Source organism: Struthio camelus, chromosome 2 (genome assembly GCF_040807025.1).
Source record: "Struthio camelus isolate bStrCam1 chromosome 2, bStrCam1.hap1, whole genome shotgun sequence".
In the NCBI taxonomy this organism is placed as follows: Eukaryota; Metazoa; Chordata; class Aves; order Struthioniformes; family Struthionidae; genus Struthio; species Struthio camelus.
The window spans coordinates 164,248,284-164,265,988 of NC_090943.1; the positions used below are offsets into that span (position 1 = coordinate 164,248,284).

Consider the following 17,705-nt stretch of genomic DNA (forward strand, 5'->3'; position numbering starts at 1 on the left):
TTAGCAGATCAGGAGTCTGGACACTGGCATACATTCATCCTATGAGACTATAGGTGCTTAACTAAGGAATCTAAATCAAATGTCTATATTTTCAATGGCTATAAAGGGAAGCCAAGGCACTTTGTGTAGGTTTCTGTTTTTAATGTAATGAATCAAAGCCAAATAACAGGAAGGAAGATAAACACCAATAAGCACTACCCTTTTCCAACCAGGTCCAGGAAACTGTGAGATCCGAGACCGTCGAATTCTGCATGGGGTTGGGGAGAAGAGCCCACCACAGTGCTCACCAGATGGAGAGTTTTTCCCTGTCCAGTGCAAGTTTGTCAACACCACAGACATGATGTTTTTTGATCTTGTTCATAATTATAATAGGTAAGAGCACAGGCTTCTGAAATTGGAAGACAATTCTGCATATCTCTTCAAGTCAGTATCTTGGTGTGCTTTTTCACATGAAGCCCTTCTGTGACCCCATCTGTCTTGGTCCACGCATCAGCAGGAAGCAAAGTTAAAGAACCTTTTTTTTTTTTTTTTTTTTTTTTTCCTTCTAACTTAAATCTGGTTATCTAGAAAAGCCTGATATTCCATCCCTGCAGTCTAATCAGAATGTCCTTGCAGATCACTGGGTACCATGTTGCAATCTGTATTTGGAATAATATTGTACAATAGCAGCTGGGGCAGCCTTCCAAACTGACGTAGAACAACAAATGAGATAAGTGTAGAAGGAGGAGAGAAGTTCAGGTATATAAATGAGATGATAAAGATAACTCCATGTGGGATATGAAAACATATGGACAGAGACCCAAGTGGCAACACATGGAGAGTAAGTTCCACATGGCAGAGTGGCAGATGCTCATTTGTTTACATAGTGCTACAGTTATTCATATGGGCAAGTGAATAAGGGATGAAGAGGGAGCGCTACATTGCAGACTGTCATCTAGTGGCTGGAGCAGGCTGGAGAAGTTTTCAAAATGTTGTATCAAATGATTGTCAAGAAAAAGCATGTAGTAGGAACAGGAAGATGTTGTCCTGTGGAGGAACCAGAAGTGAATACTCACATGGAAAAGGTCACAGAAAGGGCAACCGCAGAGAGAGGAGTTCCCCTTCATACAGGTGTTGAGACGATCTAGAGAAATCTTGTGGTTTCTTACAAAGCGGAGCTGTCTCAATACCTTTCTTCAGTGGAGGGCAGTGGGGTAAATATAATGCCTCATTCTGGCTTGACTCTGTAATAGCAAAAGCGTTTTATTTTAAGTGTCAGTTTTGCCATTTTGAGGGAGTGGTTGTTTAAGTAAATATGAAAGGCAGGCCCAAATGCACAGTGCAAATTTTGTCAGAGCTTTAAGAGAGGTTATTTTGGCGAGAGCAAAATAATTCTGCTGTTTCACTTGTTGGCCTGTGGAGTGCAGAAATTCTAAAAGAGCAATTACGGAGAAGAAAGTAATGCTTTAATTTAACATTCTTTTGCTCCCGTTGGGAGGTTTGCCTGGAAAAGGGCTGCAGGATAGGACTTTTTTTGTGTCCACATCGTGTAATTAATCAAAGCAGGACTGTTTCACTTCCAGCTGTCTGCCTTTCTAATTATGGCATTGACTTGGCTCATTACCATCCTATCTGTTTCAGGCCATTAATATATCTTCACAATATTCCTGCAAGATAAGGAAATGCCATTATCCTGTCCTGTAAACAGGAGGCCACAACACAGAGTTGAAGTTACATACTAAGTTCCGCAACAAAGGACTGCAGCAGAAGATGGATATTTACAAAGTTTTAAGTTTGTTTCCTGACCATTGGAGCCACTTTTTTTTTTTTTTTTTTTTTTTTGCATCAAAGACTAATTTTCAAAATCTAAACCTGTCAGTCTAACTCTCTTCACATGTTATCTCCCTACACCCTTATAAGTATTCCAGCATAAATCAGTATTTTTTAAAAAGTAAATGGAGAAATTAAAAAACTTAGAGCACAGAGTCTTGCAAGAGGAAGACTTCTGGAAAGAAAGACAACCCCAAATCTCCTGCTACCCTGGTGATTCGGCTGCTGTTACTTATTCTGTACAAACTGTGCCCAGGTCCCGCTTGGACGGGCAGTCATATAGAAGACCCTGTAGCAGATAGGTAAGAGAGCTTGAGGACTCAAAAGTCAAGGAGAGCTTTTTACTTTCTTGCTATAATTTTCATCAGACTAAAGACTCAGTCATTGTCTTATCCCAGCTCGCTGGAGGTTCAGGCTTATTATGTATTATTTTGTTGGTAGTGTTAAAAGCATGATTAGATATTCTCTATCTGCTTCTGTGCAGTCAGTGAGAAAGGTGAATACGACTTGAGCTGCACTTTCAAAAGGCAAACCTGCTTTTGAAGATCGGTAAGGAGTTATCTTTTTCGGAAGCTAAAAGCAGAGACTCACAGCTGGATGAGAAGGTCAACAACTTCACATTTGCCTGCTTTCGCGTTTTTTGAGTGCAAACACTCTTCGTGACGATCCACAAATTAAATATAGCATCTTTGTTTCAACCATTTTTTTGGACTGGATGTGAGAGATGAGGTCCTCTGCATTATCACTACCCACCTCTGGGTTTATTATTAAGCAGAGGCTCTGGAAAGAAAAGAAGCTGCAGGAATCAAATTTTCCAAGTAAAGCAAATGGAGTTCTATCTTTCTATCCTTATGTTTATGTGGGTCTGATTTGTATCCTTTTGCATTTTATTTAGCCGTACTCTCAACTAAGAACAAAAATAAACAAGATGACAGGGTATGACTGCACATCTAGTCCCACATTAAAAATAACATAATTATATGTGTATGATTTCATGAAGTTGAGGATGAATAGAAAGCAGCAAGCAGAAATTATTTTTTGCGTAGCATCCCGTTTCACTAAATTGAGTGCTGAGATGCTGAAGCGATGAGCTCCAAGGATATGAATAGTGAAGAAGGCTGCGTGGGAATGTAATTGCATTGCTCTCACAACAAGAGAACAGGTCATACTCCTGACTGAGGACTGATAATTCAGGGGAGCTGAAAGCTCTTGAAATACCCCAAGTCATTTGTATCCATGTGTGTGTATAAGACCAGAGAAAGACACTATCTGGCTGTTTATATCTTATTTATTTATTTTTTTTTACTGATGCCGACAGAATTTCCTTGTGTCTTGAGGTATGAAATTTTGATTACCTTTAGCGTGCCACTCAGCAGTACAGCATTTGTCAGGTACATTGCAGACTGCAGGTGTTAGAGCAGCTCTGAGGGTTGTGGTGGGATGGTACTGGAACTGAGGCTGGTCTACAGTCCCAGTTAAGTGAAGGAAGTACCCAGGGTTGCTGTATGCTGTTTTGGCATGTTAATGTTTTTCCAGTAGTTCAGGACCATTGATTGCCCGTAGTACTAAGTGTTCTTCCTTTAAAAAACAAACAAACAAACCAAAACAAAATCTGCTGTAACTGTTTACTTTTGTGAATGTCTTGGGCAGAAAACTCCCCTTCCCTTTTGTTAGATTTTTCCATATATGCCACATGCAGCTGGGTTAACAGACCTTTATCATAAGGGTATGTCTCTGTAATATAATCTGCTTGCTGTGGAGCATGGCAAAATTTTTCCACTGGACATAATGCCTGAATCTAGAAAAAAATTATCTTCTGTTTGCATGGAAAAACCCTAGAGTGTCTGTCAGTTAAGATCACATTTATTATGTTTTTTTCAACTCTGACCCTATTAAGTTTCGTTCTTAAATCATTCATTTACTGGAATCTGGCTGTTGTTACTACTAACATATTATACTGGAATCTAGCATCTCTTTGATCTCCAGAAGTAACAGTCAATCTTACTTGTAGTATGTTAAAAACCCTTTCTCTTTAATCCATTGAGCTGTACTTTCAGAATGAAAGAGATTAGTGAAGTTTTTTTTTTATCAGCTTTCTGTGCTTAATTCCCCGCAGAAAGCACATATTGCATGTAGGGAGGAACAAACAGGAAGGAACCTGTTTGTTTAGGCACTCTTCCATCTTGTGCAGATTTGTGGAAGCTAATGAATGGGAGTTGTAATGGCGTTAAACCAACAGCGCGCTCTTTGCACTCTTTGGTAGGCTTTCAAAGATGAGAGTAGAATTCAAAATGAATGTTACCTACTGGGTACCTGCTTAGGAAGAATCTGAAATCTGTCTGAAGAGAGATCTTGTTGTCCTGTGTGCAAAAATGCGTGTGTTATCCAGAAGAATAGGGCACTTCTGATAGTCTTCTATTGAGGGGAAGAATATATAAAGAAAAGGGTCTTACTGTGTAAAGGATGAACCCAAGACCTGACGTGCTCTGCTGGTGTGGGAGACGCTCAGTGCCCCGCTTTAGGCCTTGTTAGCTGGATGAAAGGCTATCATTTGGATCATGTCAGAGTCTGGTTGATGTAAGCAGACCCAGGCAATTCCTAATGGCTTTGTGCTGTGCAGAGGTCCTTGCTGTATAGATCCTGAAGGGAAATACAAATACTCCTTTGTTGTCGTCAAAGGACTTCCACAAGCTCTCTGTAATAAGAAGCTGCTTTTGCTTCCAGGCTCCCGGAGGCTTTCCAGACGTTCAGTTCTCTCCGGAGAACGTTCCCAGAGGTCTCTGGGTACTGCTACTGTGCTGACAGCCTGGGGAGAGAGCTAGCAGACACTGGTAAGTGCCTTCCAGGCTCTGGCACTTTGACTTGAGGGGCTTTGAATTCCCTAGGAAAAGAGCAAATACTAAGTATCGCTGTTCAGCTTTGTTAAAGCCTTCAGTTTTCTTTTTGCAAGAGGTAAGAATACAGGGCAACAAATGTGACCTCGTTAGTATCTGTGGGAAAGGATGGCCCTCGCCAGTGAAATTATCTCCCTCAAAGTGAATCTCACCCTTATGAACTAGAGATGCTGCATGGCAGCTACCCCTGTCCTTTTTGGGCTGGTCAGATAGGATGGCTCAGTTTACTCTATCTGTCCACATTAGAAAGCTGTATTATATTCAGTGAGTCCTATTAGCAGCTGAAGGAGAATATAATGGCCATGGAGATTGAACTATTTCCTTCTTGCTCAGATGGTCCTTCCTCTTCTCTTATAACCTCAAGATAGCTTTCAGACATGTTAGCAGTTGATGAGATGTTTTGCAAGGAAGAATAGTTGTTCCAAGAAAGGGTGGGGGAGTTTGGGAACTCTCAGCTCTTTAGATGTTTCTATTTATTTAAAAAAAAAAAAAAAAAAAAAAAAGATAAGTGAGTACTTCGTCATTTAATTCCTTGAATAAGAGAAGTGGTTCAAAAGTGTGTGCACTCAGATGAACTGTTACACCTCTTTATATTTAGTTAACATTTATACAACCAAAATAATTGGGAATTGTTTTTTTGGAAACAATTGATAGTGATATAGTTGCACAGCATATGACTACTTTGCACTACTGCAAAGTGAACATATCCCAAACACAGCACAGTGCCAACTTCTTAGAGTTACTGAATGTTCCTTTTGTGCTCATTTTGGTAGATGTCAAGGCATAAAGCTAACGAGAGCGCATTATATGGTACAGGACATTAGGGTTATGCAGTATATAAGTCCACATTTTGTCTGTTTAGAGAACTGATTTTCTTTTTTCCTGATACACTCTGATATGAAACTCTGATATGAACTGATTTCTCTCTTAAAATCAGACTCTGTGCTAAAAGTGTCTTTTTTTTTCTAGGCTTGGAACTCCTACTTGATGAAGTGTATGATACGATTTTCTCTGCACTGGAGCCTGCCCGCACATTCACTGAGACAAGCATATACCGGATCCTGCAGAGGCGTTTTTTAGGGGTTCAGCTGGCTACTTCTGGCAAGTTCAGATGTAAGTAGCACTGGGTGATGCCCTGTAAATAGGGCAACAATTTCTGAGCTCATATGTGACAGCTGCTAGCGCGGAGAGTTGTTCTAATAGTCTCTTGTGCTAAAAGCATACAGTATCACAGCTCCAGCGCAGGAATAAAGGTCCCTGAGTTGCAGCTAACTTCTAATCTCTGTGCGTTGAATGTTCTTACCAGCAAATTGCACCTGTCCTCTGATCACAGCTTTCCCAAGCACCTGAAGTTCACATGAGCTGAAAGCCCACGAACTCTCAGTATACGATGTGACAGCCTGTTTCTTGGTTGAGATTCTAGAGATGGAGCTGATAATTAAGTTAAAAGCCTGAGAAAGTGCTCCCTTTTTATACTTGTACAATAAGAAATAGAAAGAATCTTAGATCGGCCGCAGAGCACTCGATCCCCAAGAGGCTGTGCAAGAGTTTATAATGCCTTAGCCAGTAAGGCTGAACTTACGGTCTCTTTTTGGGTTCGTTCCCCCCCCACAACACCCCAGCCTTGGGCCAAGTGAGTTTTACCATCTACTGACAGGCAGCTTTGCAGGACAGGAGATAAAGTATTTCTTTCACAGTCCTACACCAGGGGCCTAAAAGAATTGCCTTGCTTGAGGAGAGTTCGTATCCCTTGTGTGATATTTCATCCTTCCATCCAAACTCCACTGAAACTGGTGCCTAGCCCTTGCTAAGAAGTTTCATCAGCCAGAGATATTAAGCAGATACCCATGAAAGTTTTCTAGCTGCATAGGTCATGCAATTTTTATTTTTCTGAGGTAGGCTGATCATTTGGGGGAGGGGGGGTCTGGAAAGCGTAGTCCTACTCTGACTGTAGCTGGAGACAGTGGTTGTAAGCAAAGATGAAGCTATAACAGCCGCTAGGTGGAGATGTGACCGTGTTCATTAGCCACAGGCAGCCGCTGCTTTGGTGAATTACCAGGTTTTTACACTATCGCCTGAAGCCGTGCATGCTAGGTGCTGCTGGGAAAATTATTGGACTGTTGTGATGGACGATAGGTTCTGGTGTGGTTGCTCTTACTGCCTCAGCCCGGTAGCTGAATGTAGTTGAAAAGGTCTTGAAGAGGAGGAATGCTTAGGCCCTTGGATCTTGGGTTTATATAAATAATCAGAGTTTCTATTGGAAAGGCTGCATCCATTATTGGAGAGATCATAACTCATCTCATAAAATTTGGCTTAGGAAGCTTTTGCTTCTTTGCCGTTAAGACCAGTTTGACGGGAATAGGGCCCTCAGTTCCCTGTAGAGGGATGTGAAAGAAGCTGGTGGTCTCAGACTCAAATCTCCGAAGTCAGAGGTGCAGAGACTTTTGTTGGACCAACACCTCATTCTCTACAGAAACATTTATGTTTGTCCAGTCAACAAAAAAAGTTCTCTTTCCCAAGGCTAAGGACAGGGGAAAGGGAGGAGGTTTGCCCTGTCACTGCTGTAGCATTATCTGTTGTGCTTGCATCTCAGTCTCCCAAGTTTCACATCTGACTCCATTGACCAGTTTTATATTTGCATCAAGGTCCAGAGGTCACCTAGCCTCCAGCAGGGCTCACTGAATGAGAGGCAATGTTGTTCTCTCTACCTATGGCTATGACTGAAAAATGTGTTGAGGTCTGAATCTCTGTTTAGCTTTCAGAAACAAACACCTACAGCAGAAAACCATGGGACCAGCTCTCTTGGGGGAAAGAGGATAGAGAATTTCCATCTCAGGCTAGTACTTGAGAAATTTCACTGAAAACAGACAGGAAATTAACCCACTCCCTCCCAGCCTTGACAAAAAAATAGGCAAACAATGGGATCAAGCAGAGATGGACTCTGAAACTTGCGTATTTCCCTCCTTAATGCATACTATTTTTCTTCCAGGCCCCTCAAAATGTGAGGTGGAACGGTATGCAGCTATTCGTTACCAGCATGCCTATATGCCGTCTTGTGATACTGAAGGCGGATACACACCAGTGCAGTGTCAGCAGGGAGGACAGTGCTGGTGCGTGGACTCCAAAGGGCAAGAGATCCAGGGCACAAAGAGACAAGGACAGCTCCCAGCCTGTGGTATGTGGGAAAAGGAAATATTGTGAGGGCATTTCTCATGTTATTTGCTTGCCCCGGTCCATACGTACGTCCTTTTTTATTTCTTGGAGGAATCAGAGTTGGGGACAATAATTTGATAGTAGTTGTCAAAGTGTGGTACAAATGCCAGCTGTTGTCCCTCGGTGCTTTCCCCCAGCTGGTGTCTGTGAGAGGCCAGTCTTACAGTCCATCGAAGATGTAGGAAGAGAAAAGGAGTTAGCAAACACCACTGCCATTCACATAAGCTTATAATTCAAGATGGGCCCATGAGAGGCCTTCGCTCTCCCCAGGCTTTATCTGCTGTAGGAATTTTCTCTGTAGAAAAAATATGAAGAACCAGTTCTCTTCTGTTTTCCAAAAATCTCACTGGGATTGAGAATCGCACTATTAGAATAAATTATTAAAATATTACTTTTATTTTTTGTGACCTTTCCTTAGTCTTTTACTTTTCCATACGTTCAGGCTTTTCTTTGCAGCTGTGAAATCTGTGACTTCTTTACAACCTCTTGACTCCAGCAGCTGGGGGGTTAAGGCACAACAGTGCCTATGGCAATATAAGGAAACTGGTGATAGCGTTTGTGACTATCTCCTTTCTTTGGTGCAATGCTGCTGAACTTCTAGGTTATCTCTCATTCAGAGCAATTTGTTTCCTATCTCTGATTATGTATTTGGCCATGAAAATTGTTAAATTCAGTTAAAAAAAAAAAAAAATTAGAAAAGGGATATGAGTTTGCAGTTTGCGAGAGATTTCATTAAGAATGCACCATCAAATCAGCGCCCCAAATGGAAAATGACAGTAGAAATGTCAAAGGGCCGGAGGGGAAGAGGGAAAGCAGTTAAGAAACCTTCACTCTGAAGAGGAATACCTAAGTATTCAGGATTGTGCTGGAGGGGTGGGGCACAAGGTATTAACATAGGCAGCCTCCAGGGAAGTTAATTTCTCTGTCTGCTAGACATCATCTTACCGTTTAGATAAAGAAAGAAGGAATCAATTCTAGGTGTCACGATTCCAAGTCGCTCAAAGTGCTCTAGGCACAGACAGGCTTACTGTAAAATGAAAATGTTAGCATGCCTCTGAGGCTGATCACCAAGGATATTGCAAGGAAGCCTCTGAGAAGCCTCGCCATATGTTGGGGCTAGTTGTTTTCTCTTTGAATATGATTTGTTGACCCCTCTGGATGATTTTTGAGGCACGGCTTGAGGCTGCTTGCAGCTTTTATTGGCAGACTCAGGAAATTTAAGCAGGGAAAACTTCTGTAGAGGTTTTGCAGACTAAGTCCTGGGAAGGTATTTCATGAGAATATAGCTGGAGCCTGTGTTCAGGCAGCTACATGCTGTGTGTGTCCCTCCTGTTCTGCTCTGTTTTATTTCTTTTTTAATATCTTCTACTCTCTAACACTCAGCAGCATGAACTCTGTATGAGGTAGAGATGTAGTTGCAGGGAGGGTGTCAGGTGCTCGCGTGACCTGGAGCACCAGACCGGCTTGATAGGGTGATGCTCCTTTTCAGACCTGTGGTAAATTCCTCCCAGCAGCGCTTTGCTGTTTACTCCTTCTCACTCTGCTTTGATTTTGCTCAACAGTGGGGAGGAGGGGAGGCATTTAAAAACTGTAATCCTACATTTGTGTCATATTAGCCTTATCTGGGATTGTGTAAGGTTTACACTAACTCGTTGGTCCCTAAGGAAATGTTCTTCATCCTTGTTACCAAGACCCAGTACTGAAAACAGAAGGGGCACATCCTACAGAAAAGGGCTTTACAAAGGAACCACTGTGAGGGATGCTGAGCCTGTGCCAGGAACTGGAGCGCAGGACAAGGGTACTAAAGGAAGAGTGGGAACGATGACGATCACAGAGCCTCAAATTACCTGCTGACCTATTTGAATAGCTGTTAAGATTTCCAACCTTCATGGCTTACGTTTGCAGGCTAGAAAGGGAAAATGAGATCTAAGAGGCTAGATGGGACAGCAGTGGCCCATCAGGGCACAGAAAGCCTGTTTGCGTGTGTGCATAAGGCATACCAGATTCTCTAGCTATTGAACTGGCGTGATTAACATCCAGGTTTACTTAATTTGGACTCTTCAGCCAAAGTTACTGGGATAGGCCATAGCAGGCTTTGGTATGACCTTTAAGAGAGATTGACAACTCCAGAGGCATGATTTCAGCAGGATTCCTGAACTGCTTTGTTACGTTACCTGCATGTAGAATTAATTGGGACGGGGGAGCCCCCTGGAAAGCCAAGCTGGGGCAGACCAGAGCTGGCATCCTGTCTCTGACAGGGGTGGCAGCGGTATTTTAGGGAGAAAGGATGAGAAACACGGCAAATGCAGAGCGAGTCTTCCATGTATCCTTCCTGTTGCCTGCAGGCTATGGAGTTCCCGTACTGGAGGTTGAACCCGGATCATTGCGTTTATAGAGTCCTCTCCAAAGGATTTGTCTAGTCCTCTCTTTAACCTTTTATCCTTCACAACATCGTCTGGCAAGCAGTTCCACAGTCATAGTTATGTGCTCTACTTCTTGCTTGTTTCATATATCTTCCATTGGGCCCTCATAATTTTTTGCTCTGTGAGAAATACTGAATAACAATTGTCCATTGTGAATGATGTGGAGAATCCAGATTTAAAAAATCTTTACCACATTTTTTTCCAAACTGAATAGTTTTCCTCCTGCAGAAGCTATTTTGTCCTCAAATTATTTTTGTCTCCGTTCTCTATAATTATGCTGTTCCTGTCTCAAGAAAAGGTAACAGCGTGGCACACACTTTAAGCTGATACATGCTTTTCAGAGATTTAGTCAGTGGCATAATGATACTGTCTGTTTTATTCTCAATGTCTATCTTCTATATCTGCAAAGATCTTTTATATCCTTCTATGTCTTCTATATCCTTTTCTGATATCTGAGCCTTAAGCTAGCGTGTTCAGAGATCTTTCTTCAGTGACGATTTGTACCCTAATTTTGAGCCATTGCTGTGTGTGAATGTACGTAAGTATGCCCGTGTATGTGTATATCTAGGATTGTTTTTTCCTATGTGTGTAACTATTTTTTGACATTAAATTTTCTCTGCTGTTGTAATGCCTAATCACTTTCCATTATAGTGTCTTTGCCATCATCTGTATGATGGTATTTTGACATTTTTGGTCATTTTTTTGGTATTATTAGCAAGTTTGTTCAGTTCATTGTTCATCAGGTACAAATTGGATCCCCTGTTGGAAATGCATAGGTGTCCACTTCCATGTGAAACTGACACTTATCTTTATTCTTTTGTTTTGCTATTTTACCCATGTGTCGTCTTCTCCATCTGTCCTGTTGAAGGACTTTGTGGAAAAGTCTGTGTTAATCCCAGTTTCCTGAACTGATCGCCCTTTATTTATCCAGTCCTTCAGACAACTGTGAAAAGTTTGTAAGGCACAACTTCTCTCTACAGAACAAGACAGGACAAGAGGCAACAGGCACAAACTAAAACACAGGAAGTTCCGTCTGAACATGAGGAAAAACTTCTTGACTGTGAGGGTGACTGAGAACTGGAACAGGTTGCCCAGAGAGGTTGTGGAGTCTCCTTCCCTGGAGATATTCAAAACCCGTCTGTACGCGGTCCTGGGCAGTATGCTCTAGAGGACCTTGCTTGAGCAGGGAGGTTGGACTAGATGATCTCCAGAGGTCCCTTCCAACCTCAACCGTTCTGTGATTCTGTGAACGCTTATTGACATTTCCTCAGTGCATTATACTTATTCATGTCTGTTCTGTTCTCTTCCTTATTGTTTCTACAACTTAGGATCAGAAGTAATTAGACTTTTTCCTGGGTTTCGTGAACAGTGGTGTTCTTGAGGAAAGAAAAAAAAAGTGTAATGTGTTTTATTCCACAATTGGCGTGTCAGGGAGAAGTAAGGGCTAACTGCTTGCTCCCTGAGGGACAAGAAAAGAGGGTGACCCCAGTGCAAGCCATGCCCTCACTGACAGGGTACAGTTTCGCGGGGTCTGGATATGTCAGGCAGAAATGGGGGATGCTAACTGGCCCAGACCATAAGCAGTGTACCAGGTCCAGGATCCATCCAGGGAGCCCAGTCAGGAGTAAAAGGAGACAAAGCCAGAGACAGGACTGGAGACAAGGCTACAACATGGGTGCAGGGTCCATCCAGGAGACATGGCCAGAGGCAGGGCTGGAGACAAGCTACAGCATACATCTGAGGGGTTCATCCGGGAAACAAGCTAACCTACAGCATACGTCCAAGGTCTGTCTAGGAGTCGGGGTCAGAGACAGGGCTGGAGACAGGTACTCCTACAGCATAGCTTGGCCAGAGACCGAAAGGTCCAGAGCTGAGCTGAAATGAGGCTCCTGATCCTTGGCGTTTTATTACTACTTAACTTTATGAGTTTCTTTTCAAACTTCTTCTAAGAGATGCTTCAGTGTAAACCTGAAGATCTGTGTAGGAACCCTCCATACCTTTTTCAGTAGTGAACACTATTCCTGTAGTATTCAATAACTATTCTTGTTTGTCTGCAATATACTTCTCTCTCTTAGGTTCATATATTGCCCTGGGATTATCTATGGTTTCCAGTAGAAGCAGGCATCCTACCAGAGACCTTGTATATTTTTAAAAAGGCTTTTTGCCTACTTTCAGGAATAGGAACAAGAAAGAGGTTTTACACTTGAAAACAATATAACCAGAGACCATGGAGTAGAAAACGCAAACTTGGCAAAGGAATGTTTGCTTGCAGTTTATCTTGACTGGAGAAGTTTATTTATAGAGCACACTCAGCTGCAATCCAAACTTCTTCATCAATGTGCCTGACATTTGGTTGAGGACCTAGAGATAGGTTAAACTACGCTTATGTGGCTTCTGCTGAGGCTACTGTGAAAGATATTTATAGAGTAGTATGTTTTCGGGCTTTAAAATTTGTAGGTTTTTTTTATCTTTGTTTAGGTGAAGAACAAGTATGCCTCTCTCAGAGACGACAGGCCTTGTCCAGGATCTTCTATGGCCCTGCCGGGTATTTCAGTCAGCACAGTTTATTTTCCACGCCAGATGTGCAGTCAGAGAAAATAGCTGACTTCTCAAGACCCTGCCCTCCTTCCTTCAAGGCTCTTTTTCTGGACTCTGGGTTGTCATCCCCAATCACACAAAGTCAGTATGCCAGCCAGATTCTCCAGCTAGAATCTACCCTCAGTGAAGCTGTCACAGGGATGTTTCCATCAAGGGAACTGGCTCAAGTGGCACTGCAATTTACTTCTAATCCAAAGCGTTTCCAAGAAAACCTCTTTGGAGGAAGATTCTTGAGGAATTTGATCCAGTTTAACTTCACTGGAGCACTTGGCACTAGTGGGAAATACAGCATTGGCCAGTTTTTCCCACAGGAAAGTGCGACAGAGAGGGATAATGGCCAGGGCCTTCTGGAATCAGCTGGGGCATTTTCATTGGAAGTATCAAATAGCTCCGTTTTTAGTCAACCTCTTATGGGCAGCTTTGGCCGTACAATAACTCTGCAGGACAATCAGAACAGGATAAAATTCCTTGCCGCTGTCCTGGAACTACCGGCGTTCTTTACCTTTCTTCAACAAGTGATTTCTGTCCCCAAAAGCATTGCTGAAAATTTAGGTGAAGTGGTGAAGTTAGCACTGGGATCCCAAGACTGTGGTGAGGAGGCAAGGGATCTTTTTGTTCCAACATGCACCAAAGAGGGGAGATATGAGGAAATTCAGTGCTATGCAGGAGAGTGCTGGTGTTTGGACACTCAAGGTAAGGAAGTTCCAGGCTCAAGAGTTCGAGGAAAACATCCGAAGTGTCCCACTGATTGTGAAAAGCAAAGAAGCAGCCTGGAAAACTTGCAACGAAGCCAGCCTGCAGGATCAGATCTCTTTATTCCCTCTTGTACTAAGGATGGAGACTTTCTGCCTCTACAGTGTTATGGAACAAATTGCTTTTGTGTTGATTTGAAAGGCAAGACTATTCCAAGAATAAGAGGAGATACTGGAGAGCCCGTGCAATGTAAGTCTTGGGGACTAGGAATTTAAAGATGAATGCTTATTTTTTGTTGGTTTTGCATAATCTATTTCTTCATGCTGATTATTTTTGGAAATGCGTAATTAATGTATATGAGCAGTATTGTTCCCTGCCAGCAAAGAATAACAGCTGTGGTCTAGGGAGCCCTATAGTAGCAGAGGAATAGTACAAAGTACAGTGTATATAAACTTTGATATTGTAAGTCTTAAAGCCAGTTCCCTTTTCTTTCAGTAAGTAGGATAGCCATGCTCAAAAGAGAGGAGCCTGAATTCATCTTGTTAATGGGCATATCAATGTATTCTGTGTCTACTGAAGTGCGTGACTAATGTGTGTAACAACCCTGATAGCCATGAGACCTGGAGCGTCTGTGTAACTAAATGCGCTCCTTAGACTCACCCTTGCTATCTGAAAAAGCTCTTTTGCTTCCAAAACCAAATAAGCTGGGTGCTGTTACCAGCTTGTCTTTGTGTTGAAAGCTGAGGAACTTCAATGCCTTAAACCTTGAACTTCTTGTAGTCCTTTGACTCAGAAAAATATCCTCAGCTTGATACGACGTTGCAGGGATCTGAACATAGGAGAAGGATTCAAAGGCTAATAGGTTTCTCATAAAGATCATGCGATTGGGCTAGAAATGTGTGTCACAAACAAATTAATTGTCACACTAATTTAACATTGCATCTTGCTTGCTATCAGCTGGCTTTTCTGCTCTTCTATTAATATAATGCAATGGCAGAAGGAAGCACACCGAGGGTGTTTCTTTCATGATTTTCTGAACTTCAGTGAACTACAAATGGCCCATCAATATGGGGGACAGGCCAAAAAAAGAGCCTGCTCCTCACTTTGGAAGCAGTAGAAGAGTATCCACTAGATGATAATTATGAAGGCCACTCTTTTGAACAGCAGTTTTCTGAAGTAGTAGGGAACTTACTTATAGCAGTGCCCCGAACTGGTAGGAGTTTTATTCACAGCAACCCATCTGGAGCATAGTCAAAAATAAACAGGTTCATAATGATCTGATGTAATGAAGGAGATGAGCATCTTTGCTATGTTTGTGTAGCTGCTTGGTGGCAAAATGAGATTTGGTTCTGGAGCTGGCAGTCAAGGTTTCCAGAGGAAACAAATTGGCTCATGTGTTTTAAAAGACAGTATTTCTGTGAGCAGTTGAATATTTGATAGAGAATAGACAATGAGGACAACAGTAGTTGAAAATTCTTGTTAAGCACAAAGGAAAACACAATCTGTATTATCATTTATTCAGGTAGTTCTAATGATACCAGAAAGTTTTAATCCGTGCTCTGGCAAGGATTGGCTAAATAAGGATTAACTGTCAGATTTTCAAGTGTATTTGGAAATACCTAGTTAGCATGAGCAGATTCAGGAAAGTGCTTAGTGGAATCGAGCTCCTATCCCCCCACTAAGAGCAATGGGTACCTAATGTGTTCAGGTATTTTTAAAAATCATATTTGTGTGCATCTTCAGGGCTCACATACCTTGGGAAATCTCATCCTAGTTCAACGTAGCAGGATTAGGTCCTCTTAATAATGAGTGAAAAATGTTATTAGTGTTAGAACAAATGATCAACTTGATAACAAGTGGAAAGTGAGGATGTTCGCGTCAGGGGTATGTATACCTTTGGAGTATTCATAAGATGTACCGTGCATGTTTCTTTTCCCCAGGCCCAAGTACTTGCCAAGTTACAGCTGGTCAGGAGTTCCTAAAGACTGTGAAACTCCTGTTGTCAGACCCAAGTGCTCTGTCTCAGCTCTCCAGCGTTTACATCCCCCAGTGTGATGCTGATGGTGCCTGGCGGCAGGTGCAGTGCAGTGGCCCTCCTGAGCAAGCCTTTGAGTGGTACCAAAGGTGGATTGAGGAGAATAATGAAGGCAAAATTCAGCCTATTGCTAATCTATTGAATGTAATAAATGGATATAAAGAAGCCTCTTCCAAAGGCTTTTCAGCTTTTATTAAAGCTTTGTATGAGGCTGGGCACCAGCATATCTTCCCAGCATTCACCAAGTATTCATCCTTTGCTGATCTTCCACCTGAAGTGCTGGAAGGCAATGTCACAAATGCATCTGAGAACATTTTACTGGATCCGTATACATTCTGGCAGCTTCTGAATGGGCAATTGACCTATTACCCAGGAGCTTACACTGATTTCAGTGCTCCATTAAGCCACTTTGAACTTCGTGATTGTTGGTGTGTTGATAGCAAAGGAAAAGAGCTGCAAGGAACAAAAGCAAAAGTGAACCAGGTCCCAGCATGTAAGTAACAATATCTGCATGTAAGTAACAGTGTTTCTTTTTTTGTATCTGTATTTGAGTGTAAACAAAGTATAAAAACAAAAACAAAAGTATTTTCAAGTACTGCAAAGTAGGAGATAACGACCTCGGGAAAGATCGTTGATACTGCCATTATTGCGTGCTGCTAGAGGTAGGGTAACTCATTTCTGGAGAAGAAGCGGTCACTCAGCTTTGGGAGATTTCCAAAGTTCCATATCAAATTTGTGTAGATTTTATAATTTGGAACATGGATGTAATACATTTGCACAAGGCCCGCTGGCCAGGCAACAAAGGAGACTTTAAAGTCAACAGCAATATATGAAGAAATTGAAAAATTCACTAGTGGGCTAATCATAAAGTAAGCAGTTTTCAAGAGTGCCTTAAAGTGAGGCAAAAGGAATTTTCTTTACTGTTTCTTATTATTCAGTTAAAAGAGGAACAGGTATACTCTAGAAATCACTTGAAGAGTGAGATCAGCACTGAAGTTTGCTAAGCCCACTATCTAGAGCTTTTCACCAAAGTCGTTGGGCTCTCTTTGGGGTTACTTCAGCAGATGAATTATGTTATAAATGCAGTCAGTAAAATCATTCTCATCGCATAGTAATTTTCCAGCCAGGAGGAGGAGACAGGACAATGAATGGCAAACTTTCAAATGGGGGAAAGAGTACAGGAGAAGTCAGTTCTGTAGGCAAATGGGAAATAAAGGGGACAAAGAAGTTTAGCATGGAGTGGTTTTAGCAGAGAAGCTTTCACTGAGCTGTTTCAGTGTTGGACTTGCCATATCTGAGTCAAAGAGTGGAAGTATGGAAAGGACAGGCAAAGAGTTTGCTGCCACTCTGGACCTAAGGGGTATATTTAGCTTCTTTTATCGGTCTTTTCTGTTTATCTGCTTTTCATGGCAGAAGCTGAGAGGCAGATCTGTACAGACATATTAACTCTGTGTAACTCATGAGAAGAAGGTACCTTAGTACCAGTGTGGCTTGGCCATAACTTTTGAGGACTTGAAGCGTTGGAGAGCGTTCAGGTGGCTCCTGGTGCTTTTTGGCTTTGTTGTCATTGGGACTTGTTATTGCTAAGCAATAACAAGTCTGTTTGAATGCAGGAAGAAGCAGAGGTTGCTAATTGAAAGATCATCTAGTTTTCATGTGCAGATCTTTACTGAATTTAGATGAAAGGCACTAAAATACCCTTTGCCTTCCACAGGCCCTGGTATTTGTGAAAATGTTAAGCAAGAAGCCCTGAAATTTGTGGAGGAGGCCGAGCAACTCATCCTAACATCAAATAGTTCCCACTTCCCTTTTGGGGAGAGCTTCGTAATGGCAAAGGGAATACAACTCTCAAACAGTGACCTCTTACGTTCTGCTTGGCCCTACGAGTCGGTGATCCTGGTTTCTGAAAGAATGTTATCAGGCAGTGACTACGCTTTGCAACTGGCTGCACAATCAGGTAGGTGAAAGGGAAATGAGAGCTGTTAGTTAAATGGATTAAGGTCCATAATATATACAAAAGCACTCTACATTAATTTCAAC

General features: G+C 42.0%; 1 protein-coding gene across 1 annotated transcript in view; it reads left to right on the forward strand.

Moving 5' to 3' along the window:
- TG (thyroglobulin) overlaps positions 1-17,705 on the forward strand; it is a 167,560-nt gene that overhangs the window by 3,294 nt on the left and 146,561 nt on the right. The window contains exons 5-11 of the mRNA XM_068933768.1: positions 213-372; positions 4,534-4,640; positions 5,673-5,816; positions 7,693-7,878; positions 12,818-13,879; positions 15,571-16,158; positions 17,380-17,622. Of these exons, the coding sequence (XP_068789869.1) occupies positions 213-372; positions 4,534-4,640; positions 5,673-5,816; positions 7,693-7,878; positions 12,818-13,879; positions 15,571-16,158; positions 17,380-17,622 (2,490 nt within the window). The remainder of the gene's footprint in view (positions 1-212; positions 373-4,533; positions 4,641-5,672; positions 5,817-7,692; positions 7,879-12,817; positions 13,880-15,570; positions 16,159-17,379; positions 17,623-17,705) is intronic.